This window comes from Carettochelys insculpta, chromosome 12 (genome assembly GCF_033958435.1).
Source record: "Carettochelys insculpta isolate YL-2023 chromosome 12, ASM3395843v1, whole genome shotgun sequence".
Taxonomy (NCBI): domain Eukaryota; kingdom Metazoa; phylum Chordata; order Testudines; family Carettochelyidae; genus Carettochelys; species Carettochelys insculpta.
Window position 1 is genome coordinate 2605078 of NC_134148.1, and position 21617 is coordinate 2626694.

The 21617-nt window shown below is 58.1% G+C and overlaps 1 protein-coding gene across 2 annotated transcripts in view; it reads left to right on the forward strand.

Moving 5' to 3' along the window:
- Nucleotides 1-21617, forward strand: part of GRAMD2A (GRAM domain containing 2A) — a 48998-nt gene that overhangs the window by 16107 nt on the left and 11274 nt on the right. For both annotated transcript variants that reach the window (XM_075006619.1, XM_075006617.1), the window contains exons 2-7: nt 6215-6328; nt 7642-7699; nt 12174-12246; nt 13032-13135; nt 14300-14398; nt 18693-18764. In XM_075006619.1, coding sequence (XP_074862720.1) covers nt 6215-6328; nt 7642-7699; nt 12174-12246; nt 13032-13135; nt 14300-14398; nt 18693-18764 — 520 coding nt within the window. The remainder of the gene's footprint in view (nt 1-6214; nt 6329-7641; nt 7700-12173; nt 12247-13031; nt 13136-14299; nt 14399-18692; nt 18765-21617) is intronic.

The following is a 21617-nucleotide window of genomic DNA, read 5'->3' on the forward strand; positions in this document are numbered from 1 at the left end:
AGGGTTCAGGGCACCACTAAAAGGTGGTTGGACCCTGCACTGCTGGGCTGTTCTGTGACAATTTTTATCAGCCGTTCCCTGCCCTGGGCAGCGCAAGGAAAAGACCTGGGTGGGAATGGTGCTGCAGGGAGGGTGGGGCACATGACCCTTGTCCCCTCCTGTTCCATCCTGGGGCAGACCAGCCTTTGAGCTTCGGAGGGCCCGAGACCCAGGCAGGCTTCAAACAGACACTGGGGCTGTGTGTGTGACCGGCACAAAGAGGCCCTGGAGGAGATGGGTCTCGGACGGGGTCAGAGAGGGCTCCCACCACCTCCTCTCTCCACTTGAGCAAAGGGGCGTGTGCGTGCGTGTATGTTCCAGGGAGCAACCTGCTCGTTCCAGGGAACTCCTGGGTGCCCCAAACTTGGCAGCAGCGTTTCCTCTAATTTCTTCCATCCGTGTGTGGAATGAACTCTGTTCTGTGCACTGAGGTGGGGCCGACGTGCACCACCAGTAGAAACACAGGCTGCCGACTGTGGGTGCTCTGCTAATCAGGTGGGAGGCACCTGGCTCTCTCCTGGGCGCTGCCCAAGCGCTCAACTCACAGGGAACCCTGCTTGGCCATGCTTGTGGGTAAGTGGTGTAAGGTCCCCCTCTGAGCAGGTTCAGCTGCAGATCCTAGTGTGGGCGGCTCAGTCTGGACTGCTAGCATGTGCCTCTGTCTGGGCCAACCTGGGAAACAAGCCCGGACGCCACCTTTCCTGGTACGTCCCACCAGAAACTCACCCTGGGCTGCTTCTGTGAAATGCCTCTTGGGAGCAACTGTGTACCTCTGCCTCTGGGCCAGCACGTAGAGGCTCACCTGGGAGGCTGGATGGTGCCTGGCCCAGTCCCTGGCACCGTGACCGTTCAGCGGGGTCATGGCACAAACCATTAGCAGGCTGCTGATGAGCGGCACCGATGTGTCTGCTTCTCTGGGGTTTGGCAGGCCTGGTTCTAGCCAAGACGTCCGACCGATCTAAGCCCCTAGAGGCCTTGCCACTCAAGGACTGCAGGCTGTAGCCTTGCACGGTGCTTGCCTGGTGGCCGGGCTCTGGGTTACTGCCTCTGTCTTGGTCCCGATCCCACGCACGGGGACCGAGAGAATCTTGCCAGCCCGTGACTGCCAGGTCGGTACTTTGGCCAGACTGATGTTCCTTTTTTCCTAGGAAAAAAGCACTGGGTGCTACTGATCTCAGGCTCTTGCGACTGTGAGTAATCGGTCTCACTCCGTTTTCCTTCTGAACTCAGCCCCTGTGGCTTCCCCTTTGCAAATCCCTGGGGGTGGGATACTTTCCGCCAGCTCTCTGGAAGCTGTTTCCCTTCCCTGCCTTGGCAGGGTGTCGTCATTTTAAGGCGGGCAGGGCCACAAAGCCTGAACTCAGCCGTTTCCTCCTGCGCCTGATCCATGCGAGCTGCTTCCTTTCTCTTGCCACGTGTGGGTGAATACTGTACTGTGGAGAGCCCAGCAGAGCGAAGGTGGCTGGAACAGGTGTCACAGCCAGGTTCTTCCAGTGACACACCTTGTCCTTGCCCTAGAGGGGCCACATGGAGCAGGAGCAGAGAAATTCAGGGTGTGTCTACAGGGCAATTAAGTGGCAAAGTAACTTTCTCCCGCAGGGGTGTGACACTCCTGCCACAGTGCAGCAAGTTGACAGCTCTGTAAAAGCGCCAGTGGAAACAGGCTCCCAGCGCTCTGGGCTGCTCTGGAGGTGGCTTATCTTGAGTGCCAGGAGAGGGTTCTACCAGTGCCGGCTCCCTGACCACTCTGCCACAGCGTGGACAGAGCTTCAGCCTGGTGGCCTTGCACATCTCCCTCCTAGCTGCCGATCGGAGCCAGTCGCAGTCGGGCAGCTGTCGTATCGGACCCCTCCGGAAGTGTTGGTGACCGTAAGTGGGGAAACGCCGTTTGCATTTGCTGCACACTTGAACGGTTTGTTTTCCTCTAGCTGTTTTGTTCTCTTTCAGGCCTTTGTTTACTCGCAGACCTGTGTGAGCTCAGCTGGAACCCCCAGAAGAGCTGCTCGGCAGTTGTGTACCTTGCTAACACAAAGTGCCGCCTTGCCACCCAGCTGGCTAATGTATAGCCACAAATGACAAGGCGGAAGGGATCTGTGTGTGGTTACCTGTTTGCACCTTGCCGAACGCAAGGGGCCTGGCTGGTAAGGCTCTTCTGAGGGTCTCTTGGCGGGATAGTAAGGCCTGGTAAGCGGGCTGGCTGACTGTGTATAAGAAGCAGCCTGTTAAAAGGCGCACTTTTTAAAATTGGCTCTTTGGTGGTAATGATTGTAAAGTGTCTCACCTCTTGTGTGCCTATGGACAGCCTCAGAAGACGCCAGGGCTGCAGGCTGCTTGCCTCAGTCTACAGATGGGGAAGCTGAGGCACAAGGATTATGTGACTTGACCAAGGACACTTAAAAGGGTGTGGAAAAGCTGGGCACAGAACTCAGATCCTGTATTGCCCCAAGCACAAGACCAGCTTTCCTGTGTTGCTAGCATCACTCTGGACTGCCCTGGAGACAGGCCATGGCGTCTGTCTTCTGCAGTCTGTCCCAGTGACCAAGCCCTTTCGCAAATGTTCTGCTCAAACCTTGGTGCACAGCCCCAGTCACGTGCATATCAATAACCCACCGGAGATCTGATGGGCCATTTGCAATCGCTGGCCTTGTGTGTGTGGTGGTGTGATAAGTGACCTAAACCTGGGAGCTTGGGTGCACCCTCCACACACTGAGCCAATGGAGTCAGTGGTGAAAAGCAACAGGCAGAATTAAAATTCCAGGCAGCCTAGTCACATGCCTAAATCTCTGAGCTTGCCCCAGCTTGTTGGCTTTACTCAGAGGAGCTTTTCTGTGCGGTTGGGAGGCACCAAGGACGCACCGGTCTGCCCAGGGTTCTCAGAGGGAGCGTAACATGTGCGGTTGCCTGGCGGTACAAGAGAGAGCGAAGAAATCCTCTCCGGGGGATCGGGCAGTGTGAGAGTTACCCGTGCTTCTCCTCAGCCATTCCACAGACCTTCCGAAACCAGAAACTGCTTTCGTCGCAGAGGCAGCGGATTGCTTCTCTCCTGAGAGCCTGACGTGAGGGGGAGAGAGAGAGAGAGGTCCCCCTGCAAAATCACGCGCTCTTGCTGCACTGCCTGCATGCGTGCGCCCGGCCTCGTGTAAGATGCAAACACCTGGTGCCCCGTCGTGTGGGTCTCAGCACTGCAGCTGCTGCTCAGCGACTTACGTTCCTGCTGTGGTGGAAGAACGCGGCCGTCCTCTCCCGACAGACTCCTGCTGATGCGGGACCTGAAGCTTGGGGGGATGAGAAGGGTCTCCCCTTCTCAAGAGCGTTACAAGTGGAAGAGGAGTGGTGGAGCCGTGTGAAGTGTAAACCCGCTGTTTTCAACATGCTGAGCTGTGGAAAGAGCCTCCTGTTATGAAGATGCTCCAACGTTTTCTGCCCAGGGTGGAATAATTTCATGTGCACAAAGGCTTGTGCAATGTGCACCGCCAGTAGAAATAGGTGCTGCTCCCTGGGCGTGGCTGGGGGTGCTCTGCTGATCAGCTGGGCCTCCCCTGAATCTCTCCTGGGCGGCAGCCCGAGTGCTCAGCGTGCAGCGAACGCTGCCGTGCTGCCAGGAAAGGGACTTTCCCCTGTGCTGTCTGCGCGACTGCTGATGTGCCGGGTTGCCTGTCGGATCCGTTCCTGGGAAGGATTAGGAACAGCTGTTGAACAAACGAGCTGCGCTCGTGCCCTGGCGTGAGGGCCTGCGCGGTGGCATGACTGGTGCGTTGTTCCAGGCTGGGTGCTGGGCTACAGCCGGTCTCTCCAGGGTAGCGCTCGCCCAGGTGGGAGAGCAGCCTTTGTAGCAGTGGAGGCCCAGCTGGCTGCCTCATGAAGGCCATTTAACCTGGGTGGTGGCTGGGATCTGCGCCCAGTAACTTGGGGTCCAGAAGCAAGGTGGGCCCCTGGCTGTGAGTGGGATGGATCCTTGTCCCCTGAGATCGGCTCAGCTGGCCCCCACCATCCGGGGGCCACGTGCTCAGCTCTGCGCTTCAGACTTCACATGAACCGTGGCCACTGCCAAGCTCTGCCCCCACCCTGCTGGGACTCGCCTTCGCTGGAGAGCGCCTGCATGCCCAGCTCTCGGGGGAGTGAGCGCTGCAGGGCAGGGTGCAGGCAGTGGGGTTCAGTGGTTAGAGCTGGGGGGTGGCCAGGCCCCTGGAGTTAAGGCAGAGTCAGTAGCCATGGTTCAGTACCGGAGTCAAGGCGCCGGCAGCCAGGAAGTAGGGGGCAGATGTGGGGACAGGAGAAGGTGGCGGCCGTCTCTGCCTGGGTATGGATCTGTCTGGGTGCATGGGGGATACCCCTCCTGGCCAGTGGGTGGTCAGAGGCGGGTGGTATGGGCGTCCCAGCTGTGACGGACGTCTCCTGGCACGTTGAGGAGCGCTGCCAGCCCTGCCGACCCGGTTCGGTTCCCCCCCCGGGCCCCCGTAGGGATCGCGTTTCTGCTTCAATACGAACCCGTGTCCCAGCCCGAGCGTCACAGGGGGCCGGCGTGCCCGTCTCTGGTGCCCCAGGGGAGGTTTCCGTGGGCCCCTCCTGGAGTTCCTTAAGCCGAGGGTGTGGCATGAACCGGGCTGGCCTGCTGCTTCCCCGGCGTGGGGGTCCGTTGCCGTGGGGACGTTCCAGCCTGGACGCTGGTGGCCATGTGCCGGGGTTTGGAACATCAGCATGGCTTCCGGGGGGCCTCGGCACCAGCGCTGTGCCCCTGGGCGCGAGAGGAAGGGGTGGCCGCCTGTGGCCCAGCACTGTCTCAGCCAGGTGGGAGCACACCCAGCCAGGACCTGCACTGGGGTTTGCAGTGGAGACGTGCATCTCAGCTGCCTGACAGGGCCCCTGGCGAAGCCCCATCCCTTGCCAGGGCCCCTTAACCCCCCCCGTTGTCCTCCATCGGCATCTTAATTCATTGCCTACTTCCTGCCGCTTCCACTGGAGCGTAGGTCCCTGGCGGCCTCCCCTGGCGGCACCGCTTGGGCAAAGAGGACGTGACCCCGCTCGGGCCTCCCAGGAGAACCTCTGCCCCCGGGGCTGGAAGCGTGTTTGCTTTGGGCTTGGTAAGGGCGGGCTCTGCACACCTCTGCCGGGGAAGCCTGGCAGTGCGGCTGGGTGGGGTGGGGAGCTCTGCGCCATGGGGCTGGTACCACCGGCGGGTTGAGCAGTTCAGAACCTGCCCAGCAAAGGAGACAGTGCGGTCAGGCGGAGCTGATCCCTCCAGCCGGGCTCGCCGCAGGGGGGCCCTGGTGGGAGGCGAAGGAGCATGTGCCCCAGGACTGGACTTTCAGAGGGGCCTGGAGCCCAGGCCACTGCTCTTACTTGAGAAGGGCCAGCGTGGTCGTGGGCGGCCCAGCAGCGCTAAGGGCTGACTGCCCTTAGCCCCCCCGCCTTCCCACAGGCCCCTCCACTTTGTCCCAGGGCTGTCTGCCCTGCTGTGTCCATCCCAGAGTAAGCTGGGGCTCTCTGCTGGGCACGTGTGTTTGTTCACCCCCCCCCCCCCCCCGCAGAATCACCCCCCTCCCTCCGCCACAGCAGGGAACTGACAGCTGGCCTGGCCGCAGGGCTGACTCCACCGAGCTGTACCTGGGGGCCCAGCTCTCGGTGAAATGAAACAGGCGTGACCCACCCTCGCTCCGTTGCGAGGCCGCAGAGCTGTGCTGGCTTATGGACGCCAGCCGAGGGGCTGGCCCACAGCCCTGCTCTCAAATGTCATCTCCCTCCGGTGAGAGCCAAATGCTACATCCTCACCGAGCTCCAATCCCGAGCAAGTTTCCCCACGCCGCTCCGTGGCCCTGAGCTCTCGCTCACGCTGCTGTTACAGGGACCAACTCTACCAGTCAAACGCTGTCCCGAGAGCTGGCTCGCTGCCCCTGCTCCTTTCCCTCCTGCGATTTGGTGTAGCGAGTCGGCCCAGGGAAGGGATTTGACCAGCCCACTGCGCACTTACAGCAGCCCTTCTCCTTCTGCATACAACACCGTTAGCAGCTGCACCAGCAGAGCACAACGCTCCTGCTGCCAAAGGAAGTGTTTCCAAGGGCTGAACACCTCGAAGGTGGTGGAGTAGAGGCTGGCCAGCCCCTGCTAATACAGCTGTCCCCTTAGTCCCCCAGCAGGTGAGCTAATAAACTTTCTGCTTCTGTCTGTCTGTCTGCAGCACAAAGCCAGCTCATGAAAAAGCAGCTCCCCTGAAGAGCTCCGAGCTCATGCACAGCCAGGAGAAACTGGAGGCGTCTCCGAAGGAGAGGAGCTTGGATGCCCTGGATGACAGGTGAGCTCTGAAAGTGTCTGCATTTAAAATTTGGACCCCCATCAGATGGGCTACAAACAAGGTGGGCTTGTGGTGAACGGCTTCCCTGGAGATGGCAGCAGGCCCCTTACAGTGTGAGCAGATCCCCTCTTCCTCTCCCGGGGATGCAGCTACTCCTGCAGGTCCCAGCAGCAGCACGCAGAGAGCTGTGCTCCTGGCCTGAGTCTTTAGGGCTGCGTGCATCGACTGCTCCTCCTCTGCAGCATTCTCCCGCCGTTCGGACCCAGTAGGGCCTTCTAAAGACACCCTGCGTGACTCCAGCGTGCTCTGCAGCAGGGTGCAGGGAAGGACGGATTAAGTGAGGCCGGGCCTGGCATTTCCTGCCAAACGTTTGCCCTTCTGGTGCGCCAAGTTCCAGCCATGGGTGCAGCCGGCCCGGGTGTGTGAAGCAAAGCCCAGCAGGTAGGAAGCTCTGGCTACCACGTCACAAGAGAGCTCCCCAGGAGCAGCCCAGGGCTGGCTGCATAATGTACCGAGTGGATCCATGGAGCTGCTGCTTGGCCCCTTGTGATCTGGGGTTGGATCCCACGGCCACTCTTAGTGTGCAGTCCCCAAAGCCAGGTGACTAAATATTCACATCCCATCATGCGACTGCTCCGTTAATGCCGCTGTCCTGTCTGGCAGTGGCTGGTGTCAGATGCTGCCTGCTCCTGGGCATAATACCTTAAACTGTTCACTGCTAAGCCCCTAGAGGAAGATTCCCAGCTGATACTTGGCTTACACCCTGAAAGGCAACTATTTACACCCATTATGTTGCTACCCCAGCTAGCCTCACTGCAGAGGACTCCTATAAATGCCCAAGTCTTTCCCCTGAACTGCTTGTCTGTTTCCTGCAGCAGCCAGTTCCACAGGTTGATTATACTGTGTGCGTAATAGGCCTGGGGGTGGGAAGTGCCTGTCGCATGGTTATCTCTTCACTTGTCATTTCAAGGGCCCTCTTGTTAAGTGCCCCAGTCTGACACTCAGCACCATTTGTTCTGTTGTATATTGCTGCTGTATCCCTTGCGGGGAGAGGGGGTCCAGTGGATGGCTTTTCACTTGGCTAGGATCCAGTATTCTCTCTAAGCTGAGCACTTGGGTGGCTGCCTGGGAGAGATTCAGGAGCCGCCCAGCTGATCAGAGATCAGCAGAGCGCCCCGCAGCCAGTAGCCTGTGTTTCTATTGGTGGGGCGAATCCACATGTGCCTTGGTGCACATAACAAAATTTATTCCACCCTTGGATGGAAAAATTAGAGGGACCCTTGCTAGGATCATCCTCTTTCCCTCTCTCTTAGTTTGCATCTGACGGAAGCGCTGAAGGATGAAGAAGTAAAGAAATGCCCCAGACTAGCGGTGAGTCACGCTGTCCCTGGCGTGTTGGAACTGCCCGCCAGAAGACAAGGGTTCTCAGTGCTGGGCAATGGCACCTGTGTACGATGGTCTCCAAGGCTCTGGAGTGCTTTACACTGGATGGGGCGGCTCCTGCTCCAGGCGGGCTGACTGCTCTGCAAGCGCCCTATGGGGAGCAGGGTCTGGGGGTCCATGGGGTGCGCTGCCACTTTCCTGCTTAGAAGGATGAATTACGCAGGTGTCCCCATCCCGAAATGAATTGGGCCTCGTTAAAAATGACTCTTCCCTTGGCCTCTGTTGGGACGTGGTCTCTGGGCTTTCCCACCCAGCCGCTGCGCTCTGCTTGGCCGAGCGTGACCACTGTACTGCTGGTCGCTCAGCCCTGGGGAAGCACCCAGTTTTTCTAGCTGCTGCTGCTCTGCAGTAGCATTGGGACTGTCCGGCAGCAGCTCTGCCGTGGCTGAGAACAAGGGAATGAAACGCAGCTTTTGCCTCTCTTGCCCTGGGTTTGGGGTTTGAGGGAGACGTGATGGCTACTGGTTGGTTTTCTGGTTTTCTTGCACTCTGGCCTTCTTACGTGCCTGGGGAATACTTCAGAAAATCCAGCACATGACGTAAGGTAGAAGCGTTTCATGTGTCGTCTGGAGGATTTACTGCCATTGTGTCCTCATGGGTCTTTGGCTCCATTGATAATAAGCAGATGTCTGCCTGTGTGCCGTTCATTCACACGGGCTCGGTGACCCCAGCAGACCCCACGAGGTTTCCCCAAGACCTCAGACCAGATCAGGCTCCATGTACAGGTACAGCTAACAGCCGCCATAGGGCGCTGCACTGATAGGCTTCACAGATGTGCCTGCAGCAATGGACTGACGCGGTCAGTGAGAATTCCACTGCCCCCCAGGGTCGGACAGAGGGCCCTCAAGACACCCCGTTGTATCCAGGTGCAGACAAAGCACACCCCACTGCTGACGTGTGCGCTTACCACCCTCTGCCACTGTTTAGATACCACGTTTCCCTTAGATTGTCTCATCTCCATCACGCTGTCGTTTTAGACCCTTTCCTGAACCTGGGTCTGTATCTGTGAGGAGTTGGTAGCAAGGTCTTTGTTAATGAGCTGCTGGTGTCTTGTGATTTCAGCTTGTTCCAGGTACTGTTCTGCACCTGGGCCAGTTACCAGTGACAGCAGACCTCTGACTTACGGGGTGTTTGCAGTCTCGCAACCCCTGTGTGAGTCAAATTTCCCACACAATTTGGGGGAGCCAGGAAACTGAGCAGGGCTGGCGCCCTGCTCAGTCTCCTGGCTCCAGGCTGCCTTCCATTGATGGGAGCCTGGAAACTGACCAGCACTCTGGGAGCCAGGAGCCACTGCTCCCAGCCGGGCAGGCAGGCAGCTGTAGTGTGTTGTACTCTTAGCCTGTCTGTGCCAGGTGCTGTCAGCAGAGGCCTGCCTCTTGCTCACAGCTTAGCTTTGCTTTTAGCCGTGTTTTGTTCATTGTTGCTGGGCCTTGCACCTGAGACCAGGGCTGTGCTCTATGGGCTTAGGCCTTCATCTTACTACATTGTATAAACAGCAAATTAGCCCGTGTGAATGTAGCTGTGTGCTGGAGGAGGGGATCGTGCTGACAGACACGCCTGCAGGCGGCGTCACATCTGTGCTCGTGTCCGTACAGAAGAGTGGGGTGCCAGGTCTGGTGCTCAGCACCCAGGGCAGGACAGGGAACCCTGTTACCATGTTTTCTAGAGCAGATGGAAACAGAAGCAGAAGAGATGAAGGAGGCAGCACAAGGAGCCGGTAGCCTTGTTCCTTCCACCTCTCTTGTGCCTGGGCCACTTTCGTTTTGTGGTTTCCTTTTTCTTTTTTAATTTGGTTTTGTTCTTGCTGTACCGTCTCTAGTGTTTAAACCTGACCTTTGCCTAGAAAAGCAAGGCGTCGCGTTTTGGCACCAACTTCCATCAGCATTAAAGAAACTTTTGCTATAAACAGGGGGCTGAGTATGAGTCAACAGAGCGACACTCCTGCAAAAAAAGCAAACGTGATTCTGGGCTGCATTAACAGGAGAGTTGTGAGCAAGGCCGGAGAAGTGTTCTTCTCTTCTGCTCTGTGTTGATTAGGCCTCAGCTGGAGTCTGTCATGGTGACCTAATTACTGGGATAAATTGCCTGGGGTGGTTGTAGAATCTCCCTCACTGGCGATGGTTAAGAACAGGTTGGATAAATACCTGACAGAGGTGACGTAGACGGTACTTGGCCCTGCTGGGAGGCAGGGGACTGGATTCAAGGACCTCTCTCAAGGTCCCTTCCGGTTCTAGTGTTCCGTACCCCGGTTCTAGGGTATTAACAGTGGAAGAAGGGCCTTGGCTCCAGGCAGCTTCTCGTTGGGCGATCTTGGAAACATAGGCAGCGTGGCCCCTGCGGACATGATGCAGTTGCGCTGAGGGGGCAGGCACAGAAGTACTTCTAGAAATGGGCTGTGGCGTGTCCAGGAGGCCTGTGGCAGGCAGGCCTGCTGGTGGGACCCGCAGAGGCATACAGGCCGAGACTAAGATGGCAGTGGTAAGCAGGCAGTCTGGCATGGGCGCTCTCTGGGGCAGGGGCCTGGCTTCCCTCGGGCAGTGCCTGTGTGGGGAGGAGGAAGCTGCAGAATCAAGTGCTGGAGTTCGGCGCTGTGGGCCTGTAGCCTGGACTTGCCTAGTTTGACGTAGGGCCCTGCGGCTGCCTCAGTTTACTTCCATTCTCCCCGCAAAGCAGCTGCTCCCTCCGGCGGCGTCAGAATGCTGCTCCCGGCTGCTCCCCTTCCGGGTGCGGCTGGCTACCAAGGAGTAGCGGGTAGACCCTGCTTCCCCAGGCCTGGCAGCACCACCGCACCCTCCCAGCGCCGACAGGGCCCTCCTAGGAGGGGTGTCTCTGCCTGGCTGGGAGCTGTGAGGTCTGCTGCGCCTCTGACTGAACTCAGCCTGCCCTCGTGTTCCCCAGCAGGCCTGGGCTCACCCCTGTGTCCTCTCCTTTCCCCAGGGAGGTGAGTGGCTGGCGCCAGCCACACCAAACCACAGTCACCTTGAGGGCCAGCTCACCCTGTCTGGCTCTGGCCACCCCCAGGTCGTAGTGCTCCTTGGAAGCCCTGGGGTTGGGCAGCTCTGCGATTCCTGGGCCGTTGGAGGAGGAGATGGCCCCAGGGCTAGTCCCCCCTGCCCCGTCCCCCGCCGGGAATGCTCCTGCCAGTGGGGATCTAAAGGGCGGGGGAGCAGCCACTGCCGCAGCCCTGGGGAGAGGAGAGGTTGCTTCCTGGCCCGTCACTTTAACCCTGCGCGGGCCCCTGCTGAAGGCACCGTCTCCTGAGGCAAACAGTCGGGCTGGTTCCTGCAGCATCTCCCGCCTGACGTTCAGGCCTAGGCCCTCCTGGCAGCTGGTGGTGGCGCCTACAACTGGGCTGGTTTCCCCAGCGTTGGCCGGTCGGTGCAGCTGTAGGCCAGGAGTGGAGGTGGTGGGGGGTGTCTCGCTTCGGGGAAGGGCAGGTATCTCTGCCGATTTGTGCTTGTAGCTCCATCTAGACCAGCCCTGACAGGTGTGTGTCCAACCTGCCCTGAAGTGGCTCCAGTGGTGGGGATTCCACAGCCTCCCTGGGTAACTTGTTCCAGGGTTTAGCCACCCTGACAGCTGGGAAGTTATTCCTCGCGTCCAACCTAGCGCGCCCTGGCTGCAGTTTGAGCCCGTTGCGCCTTGGCCTGTCCTCAGAGGCCAAGGAAAGGATTTTTTTTCCTTCCTCCTTGTAACACCCGTTCAGGCGCTCGAGAGCTGTGAGCTCTGGAAAGCGCAGCTGGAGAGCCGGGTGCCAATGGGGCTGGCCGAGCCACCGGAGACGTGCCGGCACTGTTCTCCCTTCGCCGCTGCCTTCCCGCTCCAGTTCCATTGCCACGGGGTCCTGAGAGAGGCACCAGCCTATGCCCTGCTCAGCGTCTGCCCCGGGGGAGATTGGGCAGCTCACTGCCACGTTCCACGGGAAAGGGTTAATTCTCTTAGAGTCATGGCTTGAAACTGGCCAATGGGAGCTGTGGTGGTGGGGCTGGGGGAGGGTCAGCATGCAAAGGTGCCCTCAGTCCCCACACCCCCTCCGTCTCCTACCCTGGCCTTCCTTCTGCACCCAGCCTCCGTCCCAGCCGCTGCACCCCTTCCATAGAAGAGTGCAGCCCGGGGCCCCCATTGCAATGATCTCCCGCCCCGGGCTAGGGTCAGTGTGCTCTGCTGCTCTCTGCTGGCTGGATCAGAGCTGCCCCACTGTGTCATAGACCCTGTACCTCTCCCAGCTCTTCTCCTCTAGCAGCCGGGCCCCAGGCTGCTGCTGCAGGGGGCTGCGGAGCGGGTCCCGTTCGAGGGGAGCCAGGGAAGCTGGACTTCTGTTACATGCTGCTTCTGGATGGCTGTGTGTCACCTGGGCCCCCTGCAACGGCTCTGACCACCTGACTCTCTCTCTAACTTCCAGACCCCCAACAAATACAACTCTCAGTACCACAAGCTGTTTAAGGACATCCCCATGGAGGAGAGCGTCTTGAAAGGTGAGTGGTGGTCGTCTGCTGGGAGCAAGGAGAGAGCCAGGCTTTTGGGGCAGGACCCCAGGGCTGCGCTGGTGGCAGAGCAGCTGTGGAAGGCAGGTAACCTAGCCCCAGCCCCTCCCCTTGTGCATGAGGCCACGCCCCTTCTCCCCCCCCCCCCCCGCCGCCTTACAACCCCAGCCCTGGTGCTCTGCAGCCACGGCCCCTGGGTGGCACAGTCACCACCCCGCGTCTGGTGCTGTGGGCAGCTGGCAGGCCGTTTGACCCAGTGCTGGCGAGGCCCTGCAGGGCAGCAGGCTGTTTGGGGGCACGCAGCTTCCCCTGCCTACAATACCCGCCGCCCAGAGCTGCCCTCCCGCTCTGCGATGCCCAGAGGCTGAGGGGGTGGCACGAGGCAGAGGCCCCCCGAAGAGCATGCTGGATGAAGACTGATTTCCATGCTGCAGACCCAGCCTGTGTCCCGGCCCCATGCTGGGCCCCCAAGGACCTTGATCATTGTGGCCAGAGCACGGCAGGAGTCTGTGCACCTTGCGCCGGGGGCTCGAGTTGGCAGAGCAGAGTTCTTGCACAGCGGGGTTGGTTTCTTGCTTTCACAGGCCTCTGACGTCCCCACACCGAGCAAAGGGGGAGAACGTCCCAGGCCGCCGTCCCTAGCAACATCTCAGAGCAGGTGGCTGGCGACCTGCTGGCGTGCCGGGCACAGTGACGTGAACCCCGTGGTCTCTGGGGCTGGGGCCGAGATCCCTGGGTCCCCCTCTCCTCTAGCAATCTGTGTGTGCATGTTTCAGTCTGCTCCTGTGCGCTCCAGAGAGACATCCTCATCCAGGGCCGGCTGTACATCTCCCCCAACTGGCTCTGCTTCTACGCCAACCTCTTCGGGAAGGACATCAAGGTACGGCCATGCGGGCGCCCTGCCTCCTTTGGCTGAGGCCGGCATCCGATTGCCAAGCCCTGGGCCCCGCCAAGGGCTCCTTTACCAGCTCCTCTCCTCGGGGATACGCTTGCCCTCTGGCCCGAAGCCGCTGAATGGTGCAGTAGGACCCACATCCGTGCCTCCCAAGATGGGTGGAGGATTTTCACATGCTGCTGGGAAGCCGTCTGGATAGCTAGTGACCTCCCAGCTCCTTCATGGAAACGGTGCTGGTTGCTTGGGTCTGGGTTTGAATTCCACCCTATAAGTATTTTTAGAGGCTCAGACTATGGGGATCAGAAGATTCTGAACCTTCCTCTGCTTGAGCCTCTGAAAAACCCAGCAGTTCTGCAGCACCTTTCAGACTGACACTTTATGTATTAGGTAACGAGCCTCCGTGGCTAAGTCCCCCTGCGATTGGACATTTGCCTGTTATTGCTGGAGCTGGCGGGTAGCTCTTTTAAAGCCGTGCCCAGCGGAGATCCCTGGTTAAACAACCCTCTGACCAAAGGAATGTGAGTCAGTTCCCAGCAAGCTTCAGTGAAGTTGTCCTGCTAGGAAACTGCATCCTAGTTTATTTTTAACTGTGCCCTTGAATGGGAGGCTCTTATCTAAGTCCCTAGGCAGAGATCTGCTCTGTTAGCCTTGGACAATGGCCTCTTTCTGTGCTAATTGTACTGGAAATGCCAAACCTTTGCAAACCGAGGTTATGTTGCTCAGTAAATGGTCCTAGGCCAATGACAGCTACCCAGGTTATTGTCCTCTCCAGGATGCAGAAAGACTCCCCTGGGATGGAGAAAGGAGCAGTGCACTTCCAGAGGAATTCCACGCCGAGCTAGGCTGGAAAGCCATCAGAAGTTAGGAAACGCAGGTGGTCAGGTTGCCCATCCCATGCGGGACCGAGTCTCGGGCTGACTCAGGCTTTAACACGGCAGTGTAGCACTCCAGGCTCCGAGACCCTTGCCCCTGGCAGGTCTTTTTATTGCAGCATAAATGTGCCCTGCCTGGCCCCGTGCTGTGGTCTGTGACTGCAGATGCTCCCGTCTCTGCCTGGGGGACAGACATACCAGCTCCTCCGGGGCTTGTTGCCGTCACGCCCTCGGCTGTAACACGGGTGCCTTTACCTGGGTGTGTTTTGCATTTCAGGTGGTGATCCCGGTGGTCTCCGTTCAGCTGATAAAAAAGCACAAAACGGCTCGGCTGCTGCCCAATGGGCTGGCGATCACCACCAGTGCCAGCCGGAAGGTAACTGCTGTGTTGTGGCCTCGCGTCTGGGCCTGATCTGCCAGAGGCCCCTAAGCTACTCTCTTGCTACCCCATGATGTGACAGAGCACGACTGCCGGCCCTGCTCTGTGCCACTGGCTGGGACGCCCTGGCACCTCGTCTGGGAACCTCACGTGCACACGGCATCTCTCTGTTTAGACCATCCCCAAATGCTTAGCAAACCTGGGCCCAGGGAAATGCCCATTGCAGGCAATGGGAATTGGCGTGTGTCAGGCCTGAAGCATGGGCTGAAATGGGGTGCGGCCACTTCTGGGGTGGGATGTGGAGGCAGCATGGCTCTGGCACGTTGGGACTAGGAAAGGACCCGGGTCAGGGGTGGAGCCGGGAGTGTCCTTGCTTTCAGGTCACCCCGCCTGGGAATTGGCTTTTGTGGGCGAGATGAACCCAGCTGAACCTGGCTCCCTTGAGTGGGCTTCCAGCTACCCCCGATAACCCAGCGCCCCGGAGGTGGGAGGTGCCCAGGTGTATTCCAAGTGGCTTGTATTCAGAGAGCTCTGGGCAGTTCTGGCCAATGTGTCCCCTGCAAAGGGCCCAGAGTGCAGATGGTGAGGCCCTTGGTAGGATGTCTCCTCTGAGCTGGCCCCAGGCTGGGCGTTTGTAACACTGCTGCTCTGGCTTGCTCCTCCCCCAGGCTTCCAACCCAGGAGCCCAGGCCCAGCCGAGTGCAGCTGGGGCTGGGAATTGTGACTGTCGCCGGTCGTTCACTTGAGCGCCTGAATGGAAGGAAACGAGCGGTCGTGGGGCTGAGCAGAACGCTTTGCTGTCAGGGTTCATCTTTTCCGCATTGTTTAGATGGGAAGACCTGAGATGCTGGGGTGTTTGCAATGGTGCTCTGGGGAGGGGTGCTCGGGAAGGCCTCTGAACCACGGTGCTGCTTCTGCTGAGCTGTGGGCGCCCCACAGTGGTAAACGCCCCTCTCTCTGTCGCTGGTTTCACACTGTCGCGTCTCCTCTATCAGCCTTGTGATCGCAGCCCCCACAAACAATCGCAGCTAGAGGCGTGTGACTGTCCTGCCCCCCCCAGTCCACCCTGGGGAGCAGAACTCTCTGAGGCTGCTCCAACTCAGCTGCTGCTCCCCTGAACAAGAGCCCCGATGCCGCCGGCGGGTGCCCTTGTGTCGCAGAGCAGCTGGGAGAGGCCCGGGGGCTGAGGCATAGAACGGCTTCAAGTTCCGAGTCGCTACTTCTGCAAGGGCCGGGGAGAGCAGAGGAGGGCACCTCCAGAGCAGACGCTGCGAGAGGAACGTTACCACCACCCCGAGCAAAACTCAGAGGCTGGAAGGGGCTTGTGGGGACAGCCACCCTCCTGTAGCCCCTCCTGGCACGGACATGAGAGCAAAGCTGAGCTGCCTGGGAGCAGCTCCTCGGTGGGAAATCCCCACTTGGCAGCAGCATCTTCACCAGAGGGAGACCAAAGCCTTTAAGCCAGGCGCTCGGGAGGAAAACCATCCTTGTTTTCCTGCTGATTATGGACGTGCCCCGAAAGCTTTTCCCCGGCCGGGCGCTGTTCTGCTGGGCAGTCGAGCAAAGGTGGTGAGAGCCCTGCTCTCTAACGGGCTCCTGCCGACTCCCCTGCACTGCTGGGTCCCAGCAACAGGGCTCCTCGCCCAGAGGGGAGCCATGCAGATCCCAAGCAGGCAGCCCCCTGGTAGGAGGCAGAGGGGGGTACCCGGCACGCTTCCCATACGGGGGTCGGTAGCGAGGTAGTGGCTACCACAGCGCTGGGACCTTGTGATGCTGGCGGCGTCTGCCTGCGGGGAAAAACTCTGCACCAAGATTCTGACAGTTCTCGCTAATTATCTCATTCTGCTTGAATCAGAGGCCAGCCCCTGCGTCCTGGCTGGAGCCCAGCTCTTCTGCCCTGGCTATCCACCACTCCGCCCCCACCATTCTTTGGTTCCTTCCCTGGGCTCTATTCAGGGCAAATGCAAATTACTTCACTTAGGAAGGAACAGGCGCATGCAGGATGGGAAGCGGCTGCCTAGCAAGGAGTACTGCTGGAAGGGATCTCCAGCTCAAAGCGGCCCCCAACCTAATTATGAGTCAACAGTGGGACACTGGTGCGCGAAAGCAAACGTGATTCTGAGCTGTATCAGCAGGAGTGTTATGAGCAAGACAAAAGAAGCAAACCTCCTCTGCTCTGCGCTGATGTGGGGTATTGTGTCCAGGTCTGGGCACCGCATTTCAGGACAAGTGTGGTGGAAGTCTAGAGAAAAGTGAGGGAAATGATGGAAGGTCTAGAAAAGATGATGTCTTGTTGGGGTTGTTTAGTCCCAGGAAGAGAAGACTTGGGGAGTGGGGCGGGCAGAAGAGGTTAAAAGGAGAAAGGAAGAAAAAACTGTTCTGCTTGGCCTCTGGTGACAGGACATGCAGCAGTGGGCCCATGTTTCAGCCAGAGAGGTTTAGGTGGGGCGTTCCTGACTGTCAGGGGGGTTAAGCTCTGGAATACATTGCTAGGGAGGCTGTGGAATCTCCATCATTGGAGGTTTAAGAGCAGGTTAGATAAATACTTGTCAGGGAGGATCTAGATGGTGCTTGCCCCTGCAGGGGACTGGACTAACCTCTGGAGGTTCCTTCCAGTTCTGTGCTTAATGAGCAGGGTTGCTGGTGATCCCCTGTTCCTCCCCAGAGGTGACTGCATTTCCGTGCTTGCTGAAGACACGCTCTCTGGAGCCTGTCCAAGTGGAGTGCGTGCTCTCTAGGTAGAAGCAAAGCCCTCTTGGTCTTAAGCCTTAAATGTGCTTTGGTAGTGACCTGAAAGGTGGCTTTCCCCAGTGCTGGCCTAGCTGCTGCCCCCGGAAGGTGGGGAGAAAGCTGCCCCTGGTGTGAGCAGGAGGAGGATTAGAATCATAGAATACCGGGGCTGGAAGGGACCTCGAGAGGCCATTGAGTCCAGTCCCCTGCCCCAATGGCAGGACCAAGTACTGTCTAAACCATCCCTGATAGACATTTATCTAACCTGCTCTTAAACATCTCCAGCGATGGAGATTCTACAACCTCCCTTGGCAATTTATTCCACTGTTTGACCACCCTGACAGTTAGTTATGAACTTTTTCCTAATGTCCAACCTAAACCTCCCCTGCTGCAGTTTAAGTCCATTGCCTCTTGTTCTATCCTCAGAGGCCAAGAAGAACAAATTTTCTCCCTCCTTATGACACCCTTTTAGACACTTGAAAACAGCTATCATGTCCCCCCTCAATCTTCTCTTTTCCAAACTAAACAAGCCCAATTCTTTCAGCCCTTCTTCAAAGGTCATGTTCTCTAGACCTTTAATCATTCTCGTTGCTCTTTTCTGGACCGTCTCTAATTTCTCTACATCTCTCTTGAATTGTGGTGCCCAGAACTGGGGCCTAACCAGCGCAGAGTAGAGCGGGAGAATGACTTCTCGTGTCTTGTTCACAACACACCTGTTAATGCAGCCTAGAATCGTGTTTGCTTTTTTTGCAACAGCATCACACTGTTGACTCATATTTAGCTTGTGGTCCACTACAACCCCTAGATCCCTTTCTGCTGTACTCATTCCTGGGCAGTCCTTTCCCATTCTGTATGTGTGACACTGATTGTTCCTTCCTAAGTGGAGCACTTTGCATTTGTCCTTATTAAACTTCATCCTGTTTACCAATTTGTCCAGATCATTTTGAATGCTGACCCTATCCTCCAAAGCAGTTGCAACCCCTCCCAGCTTGGTATCATCTGCAAACTTAATAAGCGTACTTTCTATGCCAATATCGAAATCATTGAATATATTGAACAGAACTGGTCCCACAACAGACCCCTGCGGAACCCCACTTGTTATGCCTTTCCAGCAGGACTGAGAACCATTAATAACTACTCTCCAAGATCGGTTATCCAGAAAGTTTTGCAGCCACCTTATAGTGGCCGCATCTAAGTTGTATTTGCTTAGTTTATTGATAAGATCGTGCAAGACCGTATCAGATGCCTTACTAAAGTCTAAGTATACTCCATCCACCACCTCTCCCTTATCCACAAGGCTTGTTATCCTATAAAAGAAAGCGATCGGGTTGGTTTGATGTGATTTGTCCTTTACAAATCCATGCTGGCTGTTCCCTCTCAGCTTTGGCCAGTGCTGAATTTCTTTGCTTCCCCTTTGGGAGTGGCCTCTTGGTGGGTCCTGGTGTTCCTTGCTTTGACCTCTGAGCAGCCTGGCAGAGAGGGAGCCCTGTGCCTCCTGGCCATTGGCCTGGGTGAATACAGCCGGCCTCTCACTGCTGCTTCTCTGTGTGTTTGTTTTCAGTACATCTTTGTGTCGCTGATCTCTCGGGACAGCGTGTATGACGTGCTGAGGAGAGTCTGCACGCATCTGCAGGTAGGTACCTTCCGCCCCGTCTCAAAGCAGGAGCTTCTGCCGGCTTGCAGGAGGGGTCTGAGGCCGAGGCGTGTGCCCCGAAATAGCCGGGCTTGGACAGCGGCAGGGCGGAGGGTCCCTGGATGCTGCTGCAGGACGGCCGGAGGTGGATGAAGTGTGACAGCCTCGTGTCTCAGCATTGCCTGGCGTCGTTTGATGGCTGGTCTGTGACTCCCCCGCCCAGTGGCGACAGGCGGGCAGGGTGGTCTGCACCTGCCACTGCTGGGGGGCAGAGCAGCTGCGTGCTTGTAGTCCCACGGGCCCGTTGCTAACAGGGCCTGGATTAGCCCAGAGAGTGGAGCAGTGAGTCCGTCGCAGCTACCTGCTGGGGACAGCGGTTTGTCCCTGACGGAGGCAGAGGCCTTAGGTTGAGGGGCTGGGGTGGGGAGACAAACTACAGCCCACGGGCTGCATCTGCCCTGTCGGCTGCTCGGAGTGGGGCTGCCCTATCCCACACGGCAAACAGGAGCAGCAGCACGTCCCCCAGCTCCTGGGCAGCTAGAAGGTACCCCACCCCCACCCCAAGCAGCGCCCCACAGCTCCCGTTGGCAGGAAACCGCAGCCTGTGGGAGTAGCAGGGGCAGCACACGGAGGTGGCTGGAAGGGAGACAGGGGTGTAAGTGCAGAGCAGAGTCTGCACCCTGACCCCCTGCCCCATCCCCCTCCCTAGCCACTAGTCCGCTCCCTGAACCTCCCCAGTGTTCTCTGGCACTGTCCTCTGGGGCGGCAGAGTCCTAGATACGGCACGGGCGGGGGGTTCCAGTTTGCTTCCTCTAAGCAAAATCTTCCATTTGATCAGCACCACACCCCACAGGTAGCTCCCTTCAGGAAGGCCCCAGGGCATCGGTGCCCCTGGGAGCTCACTCAGCCAGAGTCCCTGGAGGGGTGGGAGGTTAAGGGACTTGCCCAAGGATCCCACGTGAATCGGTGGCAGCTCAGAATAGCTGTTGCAGGCAGGCAACAGGCCCACCCTTCTCTCGGTGATTGCTCACGTGCACGTGAGCTTGGGCAAGCGATGGCTCTTCCCTCTCTCCAGGCCCCCCGTCCCCAGCGCCCTGTGGGGGCCAACTTCCTAAAGTGCTTTGAAGACGGCAAGTTCCACGCGCCTCGCATAGGGGAAGAGCGGTGTGTGTGATCTGCCTCCTCCAGCGCAGTGCTCGTGAGAGCCTTTGCGCACACGCTAGTGCTGTGGAGTTCCATCACCCATGCTGAGTGTGCCGTTACACTGCCCCAGCGTGCGTCAGTGGAGACAGCCGTGGGGCCCCGGGGTGACAGAGAAATGGTGGGGGTGGGGGAGGTGATCTCTTGCTGAGACTTGGGGGCTGGGAGGGAAGGACAGCCATGTGTATCTGGCCAGCTGCTCTGCCTGCCACCAGGCCTTACCTCCCCGCCTCGTCTGCCCCCCGGTGCTAAGCGCTCACCAGACTGCCTGGGCTTTGAGCCACTCCCACTTCGGGTTTCGACACTTCTTGAAGCAAGGGCCGACCTCTTCCTGGATGAGCCTTGAACGCATGCCCTTGGCCCGAGCAGTCCAAGCCCTCTGCTCCCGCAGACCCCCACACGCCAGCCCGTCCCTGATCTGCCTGGAGGTGAAGAGGGAGGCCTATGATAGGGAAAGTCCCCCTGGCCGTTAACAACATAACACTGGGACAAAGCCTGTTTCTCTTGGCTTCGCCCAGGGCACAATTGGTACCTAATTCCCATGTCTCATCAAAGAGGGGCCTGGATGTCTCTGCGCTGTGCTGCCAGCCAGGGGCAGCCGTTTCTAGGTCACTGATAAATGAAGCTAAATCCGAGGGGAGTTCTTCGCATGTAGCAGTGCGCATGTGCATTATTTATAACCTCTCCAGAAATACACCGGCTCTGCCGTATCTGTGTTCTTACCGTCTCTCTTCAAGGGGTTTAAATACGGATATGAAAACAGCAACACAGATTAGATCCAAGGGAAATTAAAAAACAAAGGCCTTTCACCTGGTGGTGAGCATAAAGTGGCTCTGAAGAGCCCCCTTATTTCTGACACCTTTCTTTTGAGGCCTCTGGGGCTGTGGGGCTGTGGTAGAATTCAGAGGTATCCTTAGGCCAGAGAAACACCTCTGGCATGTAACAGGACGAGCTGAGAGCCTTCATAGGCATGCAGGGTCCTGCTGACTCATCCTGTCAGCCAGGTTAGGTGGAAGCCAGTAGCTCTGCCTCAGGAGTTCTTTCTTCCCCCTTGGCTGGTGTTCCCAGCATTTTACAGGGAGGAGAAACTGAGGCATGGAGGGGAAATGATTTACCCAAAGCCTGGTGCTAGGTCTGGAGAGATGGGGCTCAATGCTGAGAGCTCCAAAGGGGTCTCCCTAAGCCCAGACTGTTGTGCCCATATGATGCTGCCTAGGGAGGTTGTGGAGTCTGCGTCACTGGAGATACTTGAGAGCAGGTTAGATGGACATCTACCAGGGATGGTCAAGACGGTGCTTGGTCCTGCTGTGAGGGCAGGGAACTGGACTCTGACCTCTTGGGAATCTCGGCCAATTCTGCTGTTCTGTGATTCTATGCTGGCTTTGTTTAATCCTGGAAACAAGAACAATGGTGCGTACGCTGCCACCTGTGTGGAAGTTGCCCTGCGAAGGGGATGCAGGTGGGGATGCAGGTGATGCTTTTACCAGGTTCAGCAGCAGCTCAGAACCCAGCGGTCCAGTAATATTGAGCTGGGGAGAGAGGGCCCGGAGAGCGTGCTAGTCCGGACGCTCCAATTTGGTGCCCAAAGTAACTGCTTCCAGTGGTGATCCGCTGGCCATGGGTCAGTAACAGCCACTCCTCCCTCTCTTCCAG